Here is a 20,630-nt window from a genome sequence, read left to right as displayed (position 1 = left end):
TGGTTGGAGAGGAGAAAGAAACACACCACTTTGGTGTCTTACTGACTGCCAAGATTCTTTATTCTTTCTAGCCCCCCCTCCCAGCCCCCTACACGTGGGGGGAGCCCCAGTATACGGGGAATGTCAAGATGCTGGGGGCCATGTGGGGTCTGGCCAGGGAACAGTTCAGAGCTGTTCTCTCCCATGCAGCTGGAGAGGCCAGCAGAGCCATCTGTAGGCTCAGCTCCACAAGCTGTTTCTCCTGATGCTCCCTGAAGGCGGCCTCCACGTCACTCCTCATCTTCGCTCCAGGCTGCTCCGGGCCTCCTCTCCCTGTGGACCCTAGAGATGTGAGGGCCACAGTCCTCCTCAGCTGAGCCTCCCTCCCCAAGCCCAAGGCCCTAGCACAGGTTGCAGTTGGACGGCTTCAAGCTGCGGCTCTGAGCCTGGAGCAAGGGGAGGGGAAGGAGAGGAAGACAGGGTTCGACATCAAGGAAATGAGGGGGACAGTCCTCACTGCAGAGCTCAGCATGGGCTGGAGTCACATTGAAAACACAAGGATAACCACCATTCCAAAACTCTACTACTTGGAAGAGCACCCCCCAACCCCCCGTAAACTCCTTACTTCCTCCCAGCGCAGGGCCTGTCTCTACCCCGTCCTCATACCTGCCGCTGTCGGTATTCTGCCTCGCTGGCTGATAGTGCTTGTGCTAAAGCTAAGTCTTCTTCCTCCTGAGAACTGGGAGGGAGGAACAGCTTAAGCTGGATGACAGTATCTAAAATGTGAGCATCTCATCTGTTAGGCATCATTGTGCTGAGCACTTCTGAGTATTATCTCAATTTTCATAGGTAGGGTTCTATAAGGCATTAGTACTGTCCCCATTTTATAGAGGGCATTAAGACTCTAATGGGTTAAAGAACTTGTCAAAGGTCATATACTGTAGTTCAAAAGCTTAATTTTGAGCCCAAGTTCCTAACAGTTATCCTGCATTGGATGAGAGTGGTCCCACCTACCTCCCTCCAAACTGAGCCCTTGCCCACATCCCACCCTCTTTCACCAGAGAGAAGGTACCTTGGGACCTGGGGTTTGGCCTCTGCCAGGGACAGTTCCAGGGCTCGTTGCAGAGCCTCATCCTCACTCTGCAAAAGGAAAAATAAGACCAGCTGCCTTGGACTTTACTCTCTGTGGGTTTGCTTCTGTCCATCTGACCTCTGCCCAACTCACCAAGCCATTTTGCAAAGCAATCACTGGAGAGGCTGTCCGGGATGGAGACTGAGTCGTGGCTCTATGGCAGACATTCAAGAGGCTGAGGTCAGAGATGTGAAGGGAAAAAAGGAAGAGGAGAAACAGGCAGGCCTACCTGCTGGCAGAGGTAGATGAAGGCAAGGTCTGGTTTGGGCTGGGGATGGTCTTTGTAGAAGAAGCTAGGCTTTGTGCTCTGGAGATGGCAGCCAGTCTGTAGGGAAGAGACACTCTTGGCATGCCTCCAGGCACAGTCAGCTTGCATGTTCCTCCCTGGCCTGACCAAGGAAGTCTGGAGGGGAACTCCTCCACAAGGTCTGGAAAACATGCACTTCAAAAGGAAATAAAAAGACTCCCTAGCCAAAGGGGACAGGTTGACGCTTCCCAACTATAATGACAGAGGTTGAGTCAGTTTCAAAAGGATGGGGTGGTCCCAAAGCCAAGTAGAGGACTTGGTTGCAATTACCCTGCCCTACTTGTGGGGTGCCCCTCCCCAGAGCAATCATGGTCCAGTGGGTGACGGTGCTTGATGCAGAAGTTTCGGCCACAGTGGTCGCAGGTCAGTTTCATCATTTCCCGCTGCCGGCAGCCAGAGCGTTCACACTTATTGGTGAAGATCTGAGGTGGAGTAGGGAGGATTGTCTCTGCTGAGACTGATCCCCCTTCAACCCCATCCTAACAGTTGTACAGACTTCCAGGCATCTGTAGTCCCAGGTGACCACGGTTAACCCCTCCAACGCTTACCTTACGTTTTTGCTGAGCTGGATCAGAGCGGCAGTCTCCGTCAATGTGTTCCCCAACAGCACGGTCAGGGGGCTCCCCTCTGGCCACAGGGACAGGCACATTACAGAGTGGGCATACAGGTACCTGGATATCCTACAGTCAGGGAGCAGGGGTCGGTCTGTGGCCTACTCCCAAACCAGCCAAATCTCTGGTCCTGAAAGAACCTGGACATGCCCCCCATAAACGCAAAAGGAAACAATGTTCCCAGCACTGAGCCTCAGAAAGACAGTAAAAGAGAGGAAATGGGAAGCAGAGGGGTTCCAGAGATTCTGCATGCCATCCTCCATCCGCCCCCTTTCACCCTCAGACCGCCCCCTCACCTTTTCGTAAGCAGATCCACAGTGATGCTGGGCGTAGGCCACGTGGTCTGCGCAAAAGATGCCCGAGCAGGCGTCGCACTTGAGCGGCAGAAAATCTGCAGGAAGTGGGTTGGACTGCAGGTCCAGGGGGACCTCGACCTCGTTCCCGCTCACTCAAGCCTTCCACTCAGGGAAACGAAAACGCCGTCGTACTCGCAGTGAACTGCACCCCTGACCTAGTCCACTATCTCCTAAGCCACGCCCCAACCTCGAGCCACGCCCCCCTTGGGCACTTCCAGCCTGGGAGCCCACCCTTCCCGCCACTTGCAGTTCCAAGCCCGTCTCCGCCCGGCCCCGCCTCCCGCCTGCTCCGCCCCTCACCACCTCACCCCCTCACCCCCTCACCCAAGCGCTGACAGCTCGGCTCCGAACAGTGAGCCCCAAGGTCCGGAAACTCCATCGCCGGACCGGACGGGGCCTGCTGGGAGAGGAAGCGATGCTGAGCTCCTCTAGGGTTCCCGCTCCGGGTCCAAACCGCGACCCCGCACTCTCGGGGGACTCGCTGTCCCGCCCCTTCCTCCCCCCCTGCCCAGCCCGGCTTACCGGAGCGTCAGCGCCTCCCGGCCCGCAGCTCCCACTTCTCCCCTGGCGCGCGCGGGCGCGCTGACGTCGTCGCGCAGGGCGGGCACGTCCCGCGCAGTCCCCGGGGGGCGGGGGAGCGTCCCGGAAGAGCCGAGCCCCGCCCCTCTTGTTGCGTTAGGCTGGGAGCTGGATGGTTTCTCTTGGGCGCGGGCCTGCCTCCACGAAGGGCGAAAGGGCCGGCGAAGGCAAGGACAGATGACATCTTGGAGGGCTGGGGTGGTTTGGGGTCTTTCACAATTGGGTCCTTCGTCCGCTTCTCACTCTACACTCTCCCACTAGCCGTTTCGTTCGCAGCCACTGCTGTACTTACTCTCCACAAGCTGACAATGTTAGGCCCCAGCACCCAGCTCAATGCCTGTGGTTTTCAGACTTCAGTGTGAATCCACATCACCTACAGAGCTGCTTTAAAATGCAGATTCCTGAGCCCCCAGGGCTTCTGATTTAGTAGGAAGTGTAGGAGAGAATTCTGACAGATTATCCATGTACTACACTTTGAAAAACACATGCCTAGAATATGCTGAATGCTTATTAAATATTTCTTGAATGAAGCTAGAGAGTCACTGGATTGATGTCCTGCTTTACCTTAGGGAGCCCCAGGTTGAGACCTTCCGTTTCAGCACATTTTGTTTCTCACATGCCTCTCTGGCCCCTCATGCGTGGGCTTGGTTGCACTCTTATTTTCCCAAAAGTTTGGGCATGGGGACAAGTAAACAGGTGAAATAAACTTAGAGTTGAACAGTGTCCTCCAAAATGGAGATAGAACCAGGCTACGGCTGGAAAGGAGGAGCTAGCCTTCTTCTCTTCTCCCGCGCTCTCTCCAACTTTTGGCTCTGTTTCCCTCTGTGTCTGCTTCTTACATCCTTACAGCTCTAAGGCTAGTGAAAATTAAAACCATTTTTTCCTGGTTCCTCAAGCAGAAGGCCTAATTTCAGCTCTGACTGGGCCTGATTGCCTTGACTTGGATTACCTGCTAAGTTCTGACCTGTGGCGCAGGGGCCAGGGTATGTGTTGTTCTGATGGGCCAGGCCTGAGTCTCATGTTTGGGGGAAGTGAGTCAGCTTCACCTAGAGTGAAAATCACCAAGCTGGCTTGGACAGTCCTTCCAGAAAACCCAAGAGAGTCCATTCAATTCCTTCCTTCCTTCAACAATATACTGAGTGTCCTCCCACATGCCTGTCACGAGATGATACATGCGTAGACTAGGATCTACCAGGCAATATGGCAGTGCATTTCAGGTACACCCATTCTGGAGTTGACAAGTGTTATTCAAGCCAAAACCTGAAGGGTGAGTAGATGTTGGCTAGGTGAAGGCCAAGGGAGAAAGGAGTGGGGTGGAAGGAGATGGTATTCCAGACAGAGGAAACAGCAAGGACAAAAACCTGGAGATAAGAGGGAACAAGATCCTTTAGATGAGCTTTTTAAAAGCTTATAGCATCGGGATCTTAGAGTGTAAGAGACAGCTTAGCAGAAGATAAAGCTGGCGAGTTAGCTGGGGTCAAATCTCAGGTCATGGAGGCCACATTAGTGTTGAGAATTTTAACATGAACATAATAGGAAACTGTAGATAGCTTTAAGCAGAAGAGTAACATGATCCAATTTGTATTTTGGGAAAGTCACTCTGGCTTCACAGTGGGGAACAGATTGGAAGAAGGGAGACTAGGTAGAAGGCTGTTGCTATAATAGAGACAAGAGATGATGGCGTGAACTAGGGATGATGCTTAGAATTAATGAAAGCTCAGTATAGAGGTTAGATATGATAGATATTTTAAAATAAATAACTTTCCAATATATCACTGAAAGAATAAAATGGTAAAAAAAAAAAAAAAAAAAAAGAAAGAAATTCTGTTCCCAGAGCAACTATAAAGTACACAGAACAAATGTTTTTTTTTTTTTTTTGCACATGCCATACGGCTTGTGGGATCTTAGTTCCCCAACCAGGGATTGAACCCGGGCCCTCAGCAGTGAGAGCACTGAGTCCTAACCACTGGACCACCAGGAAATTTCCTCAGAGAATAAATTGTGACTTTATCTGTGGGAAACACCTCGACCTACCTCTATGCAAAATTTCAGTCCAACATTCAGTGAGTGTATGGGACACCTTTGGCCAATCTTGCAGGGAAATTTTGTCAGCTCCTTCCCTCAACCCATCCTCACACCCTGGGGTAGGCCCTGGGCAGCCATGTTTCTGCAAAAGATGATTGGTCTGGGAGTGGTCATCTGACCCACACTGGGTATCTAAGTTTGTGTTTCCCAAAAGCATAACCTGAGACAAGGATTTGGGTGCAGATAATTCATGTAGGAGGTAATCCTAGCCAGAGTAAGAGAGCAGGAAGGAGGGAGACAGGGAAGGAAGGAAAACTAATAAAGTGTGTTATTGAACTGGTTACTACTGTGGTTCCCAATTCCACTGGGAGCCCTAGGAGGAAGCATGTAAAATACACCTCAGAATCGTCCTTCTAAAGGACAGGAGGCTGGGCTGACTCCTGTCTTCTGTAAGTTGGGGGTTTCTCCTGGGAGTGATAAGTCCCCCATGTCCACCTTGCACAGCCAACCCGTACCTGTGTGCAAGCTGACTGAGCTACGAGGGGCTTTGGGAAAAGCCCTGAGGCAGAAATACTGAAGCTGTCTCAGCTTGGAGGTGGGAAGGCATCTGGGCTCATAGGAGCTGTCCACAGCGACAGCTGAAGTCCAAGATGTGCCAAGCAGACGAGGCACAGGGCACCAGGAGCATCTGCTATATTTGGCCAATCAGATTCTTTCCTGGGAATTTGGAATCGAGGCCAAAAAAATCAGTGTTCATAAGACCATTGGATCTGTAACATACAAGCTATGGGCTTGCCATCTGCCATACTATCATACTGTCATACTGACTGAGGGACAGGAAGAGATTGTTATCTGCAATACTATGACTGATGGGACACAGCCCCATAAAAAGAGATTGATTTTGTAGCTTACACACATGGGTTTAAATCATATCATCACCTCTTTTGCCTCTTCCCAAAGTCTACACCCCCCAACAAAACTGTGGCTTACTGCCTTTATTTCATTAGTTTCACTTTGTCCCTTTTAAGATAGTTATAAGTTATCCCATTAGATTCAAGATATTTCCCAAGGCTTTGTCAGACTCTCTTATCACACCCAGAAGTCAGGCTATTGACATGCAGGAGACTCTTGATCCGGGTATGCACCTAAGCGTCCTCTGCCATAGGGATTCAGCTTTTGGCCTAGGCCCTTCAGAAAGGACAGTTGTTGAAGAGCTTGCTATTTGTGAGTTCCAAGACTCCATATCTGTGGAATCCAGCATCAGTTCTGTCAGATTTAAACATATGAAATTGCTAATAGTTGACTTTTTTTTTTAATTTACAAAAACAGCAATGTCATATGGTTTAATCTAAGCAGCACAGGTCACAGGCAAGAACTGTTTTTCCTCTGACCTTCAATCTAATCCTCACCCTGCTGGGTTTTGGAGCCCAGATATGAAGACAAACAGGCACTGTCTGGGAGTATGGTTTAAAGTCCACACACCTTAAAATCAGATGTGTCAAATGTCTATGTACCTTAGCACTTCAAACTTGCACCATTTTCTACTAACAATGTATAAGGAGAGGGTATTGGGTAGGATATAGGTTAAGCTGCCATAACAGTGACTCAGAAACAGTGGCATAAACAAGAAAGAAGTTTAATTTCTTGCTTATGTAATTATCCAGGGCTGGCTGGTATGATAGCACCTGTCGGGGACTTGGACACCTCCTATTTTGTTGCTTCACCATCATTAAGGTGTTGCCTTTGTCTACGTGGTACCAAATGAGTCCTTGTTCTAGGCAGCAGAATGAGGGAGAAGAAAAGGAAGGCATCCCCTCCACCCGCCCCACCCCCGCCATTCAGTGACCTTGAATTTGCATACATCACTTCTGTGAACATTGTATAGACCAGCTATAATTGTATAAATCATTAACTTAGTCACATGATCATACCCAACTCCAGGGAAGCTGGGAAATGTAGTCTTTAGCTGGGTGGCTATGTGTCCAGATAAAACTTCAATTATTATGTCAGTGAAGGAGAACAGATATTTGGGGGACAACTAGTGTCACAAAAGGAAATAAAGGATGACTTTTATGGTATTTGGGCCGTCCTGAGCTTGAAGTAATGAAGCAGGTGGTGGGTCACTTAAAGGCACACAGCAGCCAGAATGGTGTAAGGCATGTCTCTTAGCTCAGGGGGTTGGAGGATGAGAACAACAGGACCAAGCACCACCTGGTCAGTCTTCGATTGTAGCCCACTCTACCCAATAGCCATTCCCCAGCTCCCTCCTTGAGGACAAAACTCTGATTTTAATCATCTTTTTCCAAGTAGTTTTTTTTGCATAGGTCCCTTTGCAGCTCCTAGGATGAGTCTTAAATGGTCTAAGTCAATGTTTTTCAAACTTTTTAACCATTACTCACAATAGGAAATACATTTCATAACCCAACACACACACACGCAAACACACACATACATGCCTGATACTTGACCTTATTTTTTTTTAAATTAATTTATCTATTATTTATCTTTGGCTGTGTTGGGTCTTTGTTGCTGGGCTCAGGCTTTCTTTAGTTGTGGCGAGCGGGGGCTACCCTTCCTTGCAGTGCGCGGGCTTCTCATTGCGGTGGCTTCTCTTGTTGCGGAGCACGGGCTCTAGGCACAAGGGCTTCAGTAGTTGTGGCTCGCGGGCTCTAGAGCACAGGCTCAGTAGTTGTGGCGCACTGGCTTAGTTGCTCCGCGGCATGTGGGATCTTCATGGACCAGGGCTCGAACCTGTGTACCCTGCATTGGCAGGCGGATTCTTAACCTCTGCACCACCAGGGAATTGACCTTATTATTTTTGATACACTTTGATATTCTATTATATATATTTTTTAAATATGTAGCTTAATTAACCAGTATTACAATATATTTCATAGCAGCGCCTTTTTTTTTTAAATTTATTTATTTATTTTTATTTATGGCTGTGTTGGGTCTTAGTTTCTGTGCGAGGGCTTTCTCTAGTTGCGGCAAGCGGGGGCCACTCTTCATCGCGGTGCGCGGGCCTCTCACTATCGCGGCCTCTCCCATTGTGGAGCACAGGCTCCAGACACGCAGGCTCAGCAATTGTGGCTCACGGGCCCAGCCGCTCCGCGGCATGTGGGATCTTCCCAGACCAGGGCTCGAACCCGTGTCCCCTGCACCGGCAGGCAGATTCCCAACCACTGCGCCACCAGGGAAGCCCCTATATTTCATTTTTTAAAAATGCTGGTTGCCATACTCTACATTGATTTCCATCCACCATCCCATTAAGAGGCTACAACCTTCAGTTTGGGAAAAAAACCAAATTCTCTAAGCCAACAAAACTTCCCCTTTGTTGAGGCATGTAAAACAATCTGTATCTGAAAGAAAAACTTATCCCAAAGTTTAAAGAAGACAAAAATGGGGAATTCTCTGGCAGTCCAGTAGTCAGGACTCTGGGCTTTCACTGCCGAGGGCCCAAACTAAGATCCCACAAGCCACGTGGCCAAAAATAAATAAATAAATTAGAGCTAAAAAGATAAAGACTTTTAAAAAATAAATAAGACAAAAAATGATGATCATTCTTTTTTTAATATAATGCTAGAGTTTTCCTAATAATCCAACTTGACCTTCACCTGATACTCCTGGGAATATAACTGTTGTCACAGTATATTTGATTAACAATCCACTACTGATAAAAGCACAGAGGTACAGTTCTGTAACATTAACCTGTAGAAATTGATAAGGTGTTGTTCTTGTATAGCCTTGAAGAAACATTAACCTAAAAGTTGTTATTTTTTAGCACTGTGGAATGTTAATCAGTTTAGTATCTAACCTAGTAATTTTTTTCATTCTGATATGTATACATTTTTTTCCTGAAAACACTCAGAGAACCAATTTTTTGTATTCTTTTTCAGTTCCCTCATGAATGATTTATATGTGCATATAGTCTATTTGGATGAGAATTTATTATATTTCTGCTCTGGACATTACCTGTGACATCTAGCACTCAGGCAGCTATTTTGTGACCATGAGTGGAGCCAAGCAGAGCCAACATGCTGAAGATGGCAGAGAAGAAAGATGGAAAAGATCCAGAGTCACCGATAAATTAACCAACCCGGGGATACCACATCTGGCTTCTTGTTATGTAAGAGAGTAAATGTCCTTGTTAGCAATGTTTTCTACATTTTGCAACCCAAAGCTTCCTTTGTGATACACCTGTTGTGGCAGCTCATCTTAATAAAAGTGAACATTTGATTCACCCAGATGGAACTTTTTGCTGGTATTATCGTCAACATATGATGGTGGCTCTGGTGGTAGCAGTGGAATGATCACTGAGTTTCCCAATCAACTTTAGAGATCCTCCCCTCACAGCTCTGGAAAGACTCCTGATACAGTGATATTATATTCTGCGCATTAATATTCTGTTTACTTGTTTTTATCTTTATTTATTTATTTTTGTTTACTTGCTTTTAATTTTAAGTTACTTCCAGGGCTTTATAAATCCTTTTATTTTGTTTTAATATATAGCTGTCTGATTTTAAATATTTTTTTCATGTTAAACTATAATCATTTCATTTTAAGAATTTTATTTATTCATTTTTTTCCTCTTTACATTCATGGCTTTAGAGTGGTAGGCTTCCAGTTTTTTGGAACCTTGTGTGGAACAGACTAAACAAAGAGAAACACTGCCTCTTTCCCCGCTCCCACTCCACAAATGCTCAGATAACCAAAAGCTTAGAGAACCCTAGAAATAAAATCATGGAAGTTCTCTCTTGAGCATAAGCCAGAATGTTTTAACTGTCAGAGACCCCAAAGACCACAAGAGAGAACGAAGCCCTCACAGTTTCCCTTGTCTCAGGCAAAACTTTTCCTGACTGATGGGTAATAGTCCAGATTAAGCTATGCATGCTGATCAGCAGCCGAGGAGCTTCCCAAGATGTAAAAGGATGATGAACAGACCAAAGCCACTACCTCCTGCTACATAGTGTGGATGTAGGTTCCTTGCTTCCGAACAAGGGAATAAAGGAGAACATTGAGAGAAATCCAGTAACACTTTCCACGTTGAACAAGCTGTGTCAGAAGATATCAACTAGCAATTGAGCATTGCTTAAGTCTCTTTTATTGAAGACCAACAAAGCACACGCAGACCTGCTAAGCAGCTTTGTGCTTCAGCTGTGGGAAGCTGAGCTGCAGCCTCCCACAGGAAAAGGAGAAATGGGCTCCTCTACAAATCAGCAGGTGCAGTCACGGCCAGACACCTCTTATCTCAGCTTCAGCAGGTTTAAAGCAGACAAGGTCAACATGAGGATGCCAGCAAGGATGTCTCGGGCCCAATTCTACTCAAATATTAGTTTAATGATATCTGTTTAGTTTAGTGGTTTTCCTCCTCCTCAAATGACTCTTAGAGAAACAGTGCATACTGAAAGGGAAAGAAAAACCGTTTTGCTAACTGTCCTGTCCTACTATTACTCATCTCTTAGTTTATTTAATCCCCCATGAAAACCTTTTGAAGTGGATATTATGTATTCCCCTTTTGAAGATAAGAAAACTGAGATTGAGAGAGATGAAGTTACTTGCTTTTGGAGATGGGATCTGGACCCAGGTTTGTGCATTGCCTTAAGTGCCATGTTCTTTCATTATACAACATTGCCTCCCCCAAATCGACTCAATAACCTCCTCAGCAACTGAAAAGAAGAATCTTAAGTGGTGGTTTTCTCAGAGTGTGGAAAATCCCAAATCTCTCCATGGGTTATCAATAATCAAACACCCTTTCAGAGCAAGGTACTATTTAAATATCTAAATATTACTATTTAAATAACCAGGTGTGGAAACTCTTTGATTGGAACTGACTTCAGACCCCAGGAGATCAGAAGACCAGCATGGCTCTGCCTTCACTGAGGTCTGCCTTGCTTTCTCAGGTATGTGATATCCAATCTTTGTGACAATATTCAGTCACTTGTCCTGAAGTGCCCTAGCTCTCCTGTGGATTAATTATAGACCTAGTTTAGGCGCATAGTTCAAATTCATATGATTTTATAGGTTACACAGTGATTTCACATGTATCTGATTCAACCCACTAAATATTGACCAAGTCTTATCAGATGTTATACTAGGCCCTGGGCATAGAGGTGAATAACTTATGGCCTCTACCCCGTAGTTGTTCAATGTCCAGAAGGGGAAGGGGATAGTGGGGGAGAGGGTGCTACTGGCATCTAATGGGTAGAGGCCAAGGAAGATGCAGCTAAACATTCGACAATGAACAGGACAGCCTCTATCACCACCGACAAATAATTATCTGGCTCAAGAGGCTTCCCTGGTGGCGCAGTGGCTAAGAATCCGCCTGCCAACACAGGGGACACGGACGGGTTCCAGCCCTGGTCCGGGAAGATCCCACATGCCGCGGAGCAACTAAGCCCGTGGGCCAAAACTACTGAGCCTGTGCTCTAGAGCCCACGAGCCACAACTACTGAAGCCCACATGCCACAACTACTGAAGCCTGCACACCTAGAGCCTGTGCTCCTCAACAATAGAAGCCATTGCAATGAGAAGCCCTCACACTTTGGGCAAGCCATTTTACCTCACTAAGCCTCAATTTCCTCATCTGTAAAATGGGGAAGGGGTCCTACATCCAAACATGATGGTGAAGATTACAAAAATGATACATGTAAAGCACTTAGATCTACGACTAACATATACTAAATAATCTAACATATGTGTATTGTTAGTTGTTTAACTGTGTATATTATTATTACTAAATTTGTTCATTTTCCATGTGTTGATACATTGTCTTTATTTTTTATAATGGGTAGATTGCCAGTCCAAATTCTTGAATATAATTTCCAGATAAGCTTGGTGTCGTGGTTTTAAAATATGTCCACAAGGGAATTCCCTGGTGGTCTAGTGGTTAGAACTAGTGGTTTCACTGCCGTGACCCGGGTTCAATTCCTGGTCAGGGAAGTAAGATCCACAAGCGGTGCAGCCAAAAAAAAAAGTCCACAATTTTTTTTCTACTTTTCCCTTAAAGAGCTTGGGCTGGACTCAGTGACTTGCTTCTAATGTATAGAATACGGTGGACGTGATAGAGTGTGACTTTTGACACTAGGTCATAAAAAGCACTATGGCTTTCTTCTTGATCTCTCTTGGACCACTTGCTCTAGGGAAGGAAGCTGTCATGTCGTGATGACACTCAAGCAGCCATAGGAAGAGGTCAGTGTGATGAGGAACTGAGGCCTCTTGTCAACAGCTATCTATCCATATACACATACACCTCTGTACTCCATACACCGTACTCATATGAAGATTCTCTGTGATATGTGGAAAAACAGCAGTATACTGAGGGAGCACTAGGAGAGCAGGTCTGCTATGGGGGGGTTGGGGTGGGTGATGTGGAACATCAGGGAAGGCTTCGAAAATGGAACGTGGTCTGAAGTACATCTTAAAAGACAAGTGAAATGTTTAGCAACTGGAGGGATGAGGGGTGTGGGTGTAGAGCAGGGGTGGAGGAGGGCAGTGCAGCTGAGCCAAGGAAAGAATCTGTCTGGGGTTTGATGCTGTAGTGTAAAGAGCAAGACAGGACAAGGGCAGATCTCAGAAGGCTTCTTTTTTTTTTCCATAAATTAATTGAAATTATTTTTTAGAATATTTATTTGGTTGCGTCGGGTATTAGTTGTGGCATGCGAACTCTTAGTTGCGGCATGCATGTGGGATCTAGTTCCCAGACCAGGGATCAAAACTGGGCCCCCTGAATTGGGAGTGCAGAGTCTTACCCACTGAGCCACCAGGGAAGTCCCTCAGAAGGCTTGTTAACCATATCAGGGAGCTTGAATGATACCTTGTAGGAGGAGAGCCTTGATTACTATTAAATAGCAGAAAGCTCATCCAATTTGTATTTTTAACTTATTTAGCTACTTTTTGGGGCATAAATTTCGGTGGGGGACAAGAGTGTGGGCAGGGCAACTGTTGCATTGGGCCAGGTGAGAGATGAGGAGGCTGTGAATCAGGGCTGTGAGGGGGGTGAATGAAGAAATAATTAGGACATCAAATTAGCAGCAACTCGGGATTGACTGGGTGTGGGATGAGAGAAAACCAGGCCTTCAGAGTTGGTGGTGACGACAAGCATGATAGTAAATACAGAAAAAGCCTATCTGTGTAGGGGAGTAGTGGGGTGGAATGCAGAGTGGAAAGAGCATGGGTTCAGTTTTTGTTATGTTGAGCAGAAGGTGCTCATGGGACATTCAAGTGGAGATGATTAGTCGGAAGTTCTGGGAAAGGAGCTAAGATTTAGAAGTCATCAGCATATGAGTGGAAACTAAATGGGTGAACAAGTGAAATTGCCCAGGCAGACTGCAAAGAAGAAGTGAGCCAGTGATAGACCCAGTGAAAAACCAACATTTAAGGGAGGAGGAGGAAGTCCAAGAGACTTTAGTTGGACACGAAAAGCAAAACAACATGGTGATATATTGTCCTTGCATGATGGAAAATTCTTATACTCTCTGTCCTTGATCTTTGTACTTTTAAAGATCATTTAAATCTGTTTTGCAATATCCCTGACCAGAAAAACAAATTCTGCCTACATTATTATTAATCAAACTCTTCTCAAAGATTTAATTTCTGCCCTCTGCAGTGCTACAGATAACCCGGCAAAGTTTGACGGCAGCTAATGTGACTTACTTCAGCATTCCCTTCTTGGCTTGAACATTGTTACTTCACAGTTCCCCATACGCTCCATGTGATGACATTTTCAGCCTTCATCTCTGGTGATCCTCTTCTGGGCACTCTGCTATTTGCCAACTTGTCCACAAGCATAGCAAGCCATCCTCCGGAAGTAGTCTAACTTGTGCACGGTACACTCTAGGTATTATATTCTTTCCAGTAATGCAGCCTAAAATTAAGTTTAGGAGCAGCAACATTACACTATTAGCTGTTTGAATGTGTAGTTAACTAAAGTGCACTGCCACCCCCCTGCAAACATAAACATGTAACCAACCCTTTTTCCCCCAGCCTGTACTTCGTTTTTTTCTTTAGCCTAACTGTAGGTTTCACATTTCTGCTCATTTTTCTTTCACTCATATGAAAAGCTTTCTTCTTGTCTCTTTCATCATGGGGCAGGAAATGGCCAGGACACCTGATAATAAAAAGTTGTAGACATATAGCAACCATCAGACCAAGGCAAGTGTCAAGAATGGACTCTCATGGAACTCCAAACATATGGTTAATGTTTTGACCCAACTACAGGCTTCTGGCTCTATCTTCAAGCTGCAAGTTTAACAAGGAAATAGTTTATGGGTGGGGCAGACGGCAGCCATTGTTTTTCTGATTAATTCTACTTTTCCTGAATTGCCTGTTTGATGATTATAACTGTTTTCTCATTCTCTTCAGAAATTTCTAGATGATCACAAGTTCTTATTCCTTCAGTGACAAAAGACAGGGAGGGCCATTGAAACCCTGAGTCTTTCAGGCAAATGTAAAACAAATGGAAAAGAAAAATTTCTCACACGCTTAAGAGAGATGCAGCATAGAAGTCAACCTCAAAAAGCCAGACAGCATTGCCATATGGTGTCTCCAGCTGAAGGCCGAGGATGTGAACTCATAAAAAAGGCCATCTGCTCAGTTCTGGGCTTTCCTTTAACGTTGTTCTCCCCCAAAGAGCAAGGATTGTTAAGAGACCACTCTTTGTGAAGCTGAGATAGTACGCAGATTGGTTCTCTATCATTCCCACGCCCTGAGCATCTTCCCATTCGCGCCCTATTAATGGAGAGGGGCTTCCTGTTCCAGGGTGATTGCTGGAGCCAAACTGCTTGGGTTTGGATTCTGGCTCCACCATGTACTAAGGCCGTGGCCTTGTGAAAATCAACATCTGTAAAATGAAATAACAGTATCTATTATCTCAGGGTCATGAGGGAAAAACATGAGTTAGTATAAATCACCTAGAGGAGTGCCAAGCACATATCCTGCATTCATTTAGCACTGGACACCATTTCTTTAATGTTCCTGGGCCTGGAATCAGTTTTAATACAGGTATAGGTCCTGCTTGTTTGGTTCTCCCAGGATAGATAAATGAGGACCGAAGGAGTTAATTGTCAGCATGTAGATGGGTAAGGACTTCTTAAGACAGTGTTAAGGTTGTGGGCAACACTGTAGAAAACAATTGTTATGATCCCAAATTTCTACTGACTGGGAAGCCAAAGCAATTTCCTCCTGCATACAATTTATTTGTACGTGCTCAATCTCACCAAGCATATCACACCATCAGAGAACATGGCTAAGGGCAGGTTATGTCAGGGTAATCCTTGCTTCTTGCCTTGTTTTGCACAAAGGTAAATAAACAGCCAGGAGCAAGATGGGGGACAATGAAATAAGGGCAGAGCACAGAGTGAGGGAGATAGCTCACAGTGCGGCAGGCAGGCAGCAGCAGTTCTAGCCATCAATACTTTATTGTTCCAGTCAACACCTGCACAGATGTTACTGTCCATTTCCTGACCCTAGTAGGGGGTCCCACCACACTTGGACCATGGCCCAGAGAAGCAGGTCTTCTTATTCCTCCCTAAGGTAGTTAAGAAAGCCCCTCGCCCCACAAGACAGAGCTCCTGCTCACTAACGTCGTGCTGGCGCATGTGCTGTGGGATCCCTGCTCCCATCCTGCATTGGGAAAGGCTGGGATGAACCAGGGCAAGGGTGCAGTGGAGGTTACACGGGCTACAGCGACTAAGTGCATAACTACTGACCTGACCCACCATCCCGGGCTTCGTCTGCACCTCCCAGACAGGAGCCTCCCTAAAGCTTAGCCAGGGCCTGCTGGGAAGGAGGAGCTGGCAAAGAGTGGGGATTGAGCTGCTAAGGACAGGACACAGCAGGGAAATAAAGCAGAGAGGAGCGTGGGACAGGAGAGAAAAATGATAAAGTGCCTGAACTAAACAACCGAGTGGGACACGAGGACAGAGCAGCACAGGTCCCTGAGGATAGGAGGAAAAAGAAAGGGACAGACCACCAGGGCTTGGGGCATCGTGGAATGAGACTAGAGTTGAGGCAGGGAAGCAAGTGGGAAGGACTCTCCTAGCCCTGTTCACATCCACTAACCCAAATGTAAAATTATTTACAAGCTTAAAACCAATCCCAGGTACTGTACCAGGCCCAGGACAGCAGGCAGGCAGGCAGGCAGGCAGGCAGGCAGGCAGGCAGGTGGAGGGCGGACTGGCTCCGTCTGATAGCCAGCTTCCCCACATATTGCTCCTCCCCAGGGCAGTAGGGAAAGGAGGAAACAGTGACATCCCTAGCCAAGAAGCCCTACTGTGCCTGCAACTCCTTCCCCTGGGGTTCATGGCTCTGCCGTGGCCTGAGCCTCTTGGGCTGACTGTACCAGAGACGGGGTATTGGGCCCTAGGGGTGGAGCATCAGCGGGCTCTGGGAATGTCTCTGGCCCCAACCCCAGCTCTGCCTTCAGCTGCTCCAGCTCCCCCTGATCCAGCAATTCGAAGTCCTCAGTGGTGAGTGCCTCTTCTTCCTCGGGGGCAGGCAGGGGCTGGGGTGAGTCCTGGGGAAGAGGCGGGAGTACTGAGGGGGAAGGGGCCGGGTCATTTTCAGCAAGGCAAAGTAGGGGTGACAGGGCGCTAGGTGGAGTGATGAGATCACCACTCACTGCCTCTGGGCTCAGTGTCTCCACTGGTCCTCCAGGGGAGAGCATCACTCCATCTGTGGGAGACCCTGCCCCATTGAAGTGCGTGTTCACAAAGTGAAGGGGGGATGAGAGCCGAAGCAAGGTTTCCTTGGATGCCACATCTTCTTCCTCCTCCAAGTCCAAGTCTTGCCTTGAGAGGGCCTGAGGGGAGCCCAGCAGGTCTTCGGGAGGGGCCAGGTCTGTCTCCTCTCCCTCCCCCAGCTCCCGAGTCAGGGCCTCCTCTGGCTCACTTGGCAGGCTCTGCTGGTCCAAATCTGGGCAGAAAACAAAGGGCCAGGAATGGGCCTGCTGTGCTGAGTAGCTGCAACAGGCCGATCAGTTCGAGGTTGAGAACTCAAGACATGGAATGCTGGGCCAGGCCTTAGGCATTAAGGTCTTTCAGGAGTCTGGAGTAGAACTAGAGGATCAGCTCCCCACAGAAAACACTTATGGGGGCAACTGCCAGAGAGCACAGCCAGCATCCCACAACAGGGAACAGGAAGCTTGGAGGGGACAAAGGACTTCCCATACCCTCCGACACGTCAGTTAGTTGTGGCGTCGTCGCCCGGGATACAGAGAAGCCACCGCTTTCCAAAATAGAAGCCTCCTCATCTGACAGCTCTGAGTCTGTAATGGCCAAAGCCAGTGCTGTTTTCTTCACATCCACCTGCAGGAGAACCAGGATGAACGCCACAGGCAAGGGGGTAAGAGAGCCCACTTTCCGGGAGCATCCCTGCCCCACTACCAACCCCCACCCCCTGGAGAGGTGGCTGCTCTAAAGCAGAGCAGTTCTCCCCCAGCCCACCTCCCCTGGACCTCACCACTGGGGAGAAGCCAGCCAGTTCTGCCTCGCTCTCACTCTCTGTCTCCGCCAGTGGCTCATCACCTCCGGGGGGTGCATTCTTCCCCTGCCGCTCTAGAGAACCAAGAACAGCTGGGCAGTGACCAAGCAGGAACAGTGGTGGGGGACAAACACTGCCAAAGGTATGGAAAGTATCTAAATCCCAGGGCATTTCACAAGCTACAAGCCAAGGTCCTCCCCCATTCCCCCCCTTCTGGGTCATGGGATCCCCTTACTCCTCTTGTCGTGTTTGTGATGCAGGGCATCAGCTTCCGCCTTCATGCTGTAGTCCAGCTGCATGAGCAGGGGCTCCAGACGAGTGTACATCCTCTGGATCAGTTCATGATAAACCACCAGGGGCCACAGCAGGATACTCAGCACTGGGGGTTAGAGTGTCCACTCAGAGATCCCTAAGCCTATTTCCCAAGGGCCCTCATTCAACTGATGCTTAAACAGAAAAGGCTGAAGGAAGACAAAGTCCCTTCCTGAGGCTGTTCCAACTTCTTCCCACATCCACTGCCCTCCCCAGATGACTATTCCACTGTTACTAATACTACAGCATCCCCTGGAGGTCTCTGTAAATGGGTAACTGGGCAGACAGTGTACCATCCGCCCCTGGGTCAGTCCATGGAAAGAAAACAAAGACAGGGCTTTGGAAAGGGGAGAGGTCAGACCCTACTCACAGACAATGTAGGAAATCATAATCCCCGGAACATAGTGTCCCAGCACAGCCAGCACAGCACAGCCAGAGCAGACGCGAGCACAGAACTGCAGAGGAGAACACAAGATCTAAGAACTGTAGGCTGAGGTATGCGCTCCACTTATCTGGATAAGAAATATTACTGCTCAGCTGGTGGAAGGAGGCGTATGCCCTCTAGGAATGCAGTGATCCAGTTTAGTCAAGAGGATGCCCAAGACCACCAACTAGGAAGTTTGCAATAAACACTGCCAAACACCTATAATTCAAACTGGTCTCTCTCGGCAAGAAAGTGTCAGAACGGCAGAAGCTTATTCTGCCTCCTGTACCAGACTCCTAGCCGTAAATCTTGCCTCAAGAAGGCACCAGGCCTTATCCTTCAGTCTCCAGCTGGGGAGTTCGAGTCACTCCTCCCCATCCCCCGCCTCTATTTCTCCACAGCTTAGAGAACTGTTGTGTGATGTGGGGGAGGTTACCTGAGCTGGATTCTGCCTCTTGTACTGCAGCAGCTCCTGCAGGTGAATCTGGAAGGTGAGCCAGCTCTCAGCCAGGTATCTGCACAACTCGGGCACACTCAGCAGGTGCGGCCGGGCGCCTGACCCCGCACCCTCACTGGGGAGACATGACACGACCCCTGGAGGCCTCAGACACCAGCTTCCAAATAGGCACTCAAATCCCTCTGAGAATGCCAATGAGTTCTTTAGTCTAAGGAAGTGGACAACCCCACCTCCCAGAGGGAGGACGTCCGGGTCCTGGGGAACAAAGCCCAGAGCTTCCAACCCTTTGCCTGAAAGGAGCAGGCACACAAACACCTACACAAGAACCTGGGACCAAGCTTGTTACCAGTGCATTCACTATGCTGGGGTCTGTGCCTGCAGAAGCTGCAGTACTGCTATGCACTGTGGCAGTGAGACACTGGCACCAAAGCAAGACAGGGATTGGGCATTTGTCTTCAAGGGGTGGCCTGCACTCACCTGTCAGAGTGTGGCTCCTCTGGGGATGATGCTTTAGAGAGAAAAGGGAAACAAGTTATTGAGGTGTAGAGCTCTGGGAAACACTCCCCAAGCCAGAAACAGCTGCCCTTCCTCTGCAGTCCCAGAGTGCTTTTTTGAAATGCCATTTGCAGGAAGTATTACATTGTTATTGTCGTTTGCATGTCTGTCTCCTTCTTTAGACTTTACCCTTTTCCACAATGGGAACGACATCTTATTCACGTTTACACCCCAAACAACTCACACACAGCCTGACACCTAGTTACTCCAACATGTCAATTAAGTGAATATGCGGACAACAAAAAACACAGGAAGAGCTAATGTTCCTATAGTTCCTACCATATATGAAGCCCTACCACAGGCACATAAAGTGTATTCACTCCTTTATTCTCCACCTCCTTATGAAATAAGTTTTACAGTCCCTGTTTTATAGTTGAGGAAACAGGCAAACGCAAATCAGAGATCGAGTGACTTTTCCAAGGTCACATACAGGGTAAATGGGAGAGCAGGCAATGGAACCCAGGCCATCTGGCTGCAGAGTCCGCAGTCTTAACTACTACACACACAATAACATTAATTTTGAGAAAGGGGAAATTATATTTCCCATCTGGGGAAGTAGTCGTGCTTTGGGAGGCAGGTGGCCTGCTGTACGCTCCCCTCACCATTCAACCCAGCCAGGTGAGTCAGGCACAAAACAAGTGCTCAACGGGGCTTGCTGAACGAATTAAGTAACACTCACCTGCAATGTCAGGGAGGAAGCGAGGCTGCCAGAGATCCAACAGAAAATAGGCCAAAAGTGAGATGCTGACTAGGAAGAAGGGCCGTAGGGAGGAGGAAGACAGCAACCTTAGGGAGAGACAGGCACCTCAGCGGTGAGTGGGTGAGAGAGGCTCCCACATCCATCGCAAAGACGGAAAAGCGCCCACTGATGGGGGAATGGGTACCTCCAGGCCTAACTCGACACCAGAAGACAGAGGAATGGGGCAACCCAGGCGGATGACGACCTTTAAAACCCAGCTGATGGGTCAGTCCCCCAGGACAAGCATCTTCCCCAGAAAGAGGAATGGTACTCCGGGCTCTCCCGCCCCCGCTCTCCCGCGCAGCCCGGCCCCGCCCCCCTCCTCCGCGGCCCTCACCAGAAGAGGCCGTTGAGCGCGGCCGCCGTGACCAGGCTGTGCAGCGGCTTCTCCCACACCAGCAGCCGCTGCGCTGCCGCCAGCACCGCCTCCCAGCCGCGGAGCCGCAGCCACAGAGCCGTGGCCAGACGTCCCACCGCCTCGGCCGTGGCAGCCTCCTCCTCCGCCTCGCCGGTGGCCTCACCCATGCCTAGGCTCAGGCCCAGGCCGAGGCCCAGGCCCAGCCCCGAGCCCCCACCTGCGCCGGTGTTACCAGCGCCACCGCCACCGCCACCGCCACTCGCCATAGCCCCGCCGCAGCCGCCGCCCGAGCCCGCGAGGAGCCAGGGCTGCGCGGCCG

At 48.5% G+C, this 20,630-nt stretch overlaps 2 protein-coding genes across 12 annotated transcripts; both read right to left on the bottom strand.

The window, feature by feature from the left end:
• Positions 1–29: 29 nt before the first annotated feature.
• On the bottom strand, positions 30–2,985 carry ZFAND2B (zinc finger AN1-type containing 2B). Of its 7 annotated transcripts, none has more exons than XM_007187957.2 (10): positions 2,908–2,985; positions 2,710–2,785; positions 2,326–2,420; positions 1,967–2,098; positions 1,689–1,840; positions 1,341–1,436; positions 1,205–1,265; positions 1,052–1,119; positions 646–718; positions 30–425 (listed from the first exon to the last, which is right to left on the bottom strand). In XM_007187957.2, the coding sequence occupies exons 2-10, from the start codon at positions 2,762–2,764 to the stop codon at positions 381–383; spliced, it is 777 nt and encodes a 258-aa protein (XP_007188019.1). In that variant the 5' UTR covers positions 2,765–2,785; positions 2,908–2,985; the 3' UTR covers positions 30–380. The 7 variants fall into 7 exon arrangements, with proteins under 7 accessions (XP_007188019.1, XP_007188020.1, XP_007188018.1 ...); XM_007187958.2 differs by having other exon boundaries at positions 1,967–2,045; XM_007187956.3 differs by having other exon boundaries at positions 2,710–2,782; positions 2,908–2,973.
• Positions 2,986–10,067: 7,082 nt separating this feature from the next.
• On the bottom strand, positions 10,068–20,577 carry RETREG2 (reticulophagy regulator family member 2). Of its 5 annotated transcripts, none has more exons than XR_009008991.1 (10): positions 20,291–20,577; positions 19,894–20,000; positions 19,137–19,167; positions 18,639–18,774; positions 18,149–18,233; positions 17,702–17,845; positions 17,446–17,540; positions 17,156–17,291; positions 13,642–16,899; positions 10,068–12,802 (listed from the first exon to the last, which is right to left on the bottom strand). XR_009008991.1 is itself a non-coding variant. In XM_057551092.1 (9 exons), the coding sequence occupies exons 1-9, from the start codon at positions 20,575–20,577 to the stop codon at positions 16,286–16,288; spliced, it is 1,635 nt and encodes a 544-aa protein (XP_057407075.1). In that variant the 3' UTR covers positions 10,068–16,285. The 5 variants fall into 5 exon arrangements, 1 of the variants encoding a protein (XP_057407075.1); XR_009008992.1 differs by having other exon boundaries at positions 10,068–10,390; XR_009008989.1 differs by having other exon boundaries at positions 10,068–13,852; positions 13,958–16,899.
• Positions 20,578–20,630: the final 53 nt, after the last annotated feature.

This window comes from Balaenoptera acutorostrata, chromosome 8 (genome assembly GCF_949987535.1).
Source record: "Balaenoptera acutorostrata chromosome 8, mBalAcu1.1, whole genome shotgun sequence".
NCBI lineage: Eukaryota > Metazoa > Chordata > Mammalia > Artiodactyla > Balaenopteridae > Balaenoptera > Balaenoptera acutorostrata.
This window is presented reverse-complemented; position numbering and strand designations above follow the sequence as displayed.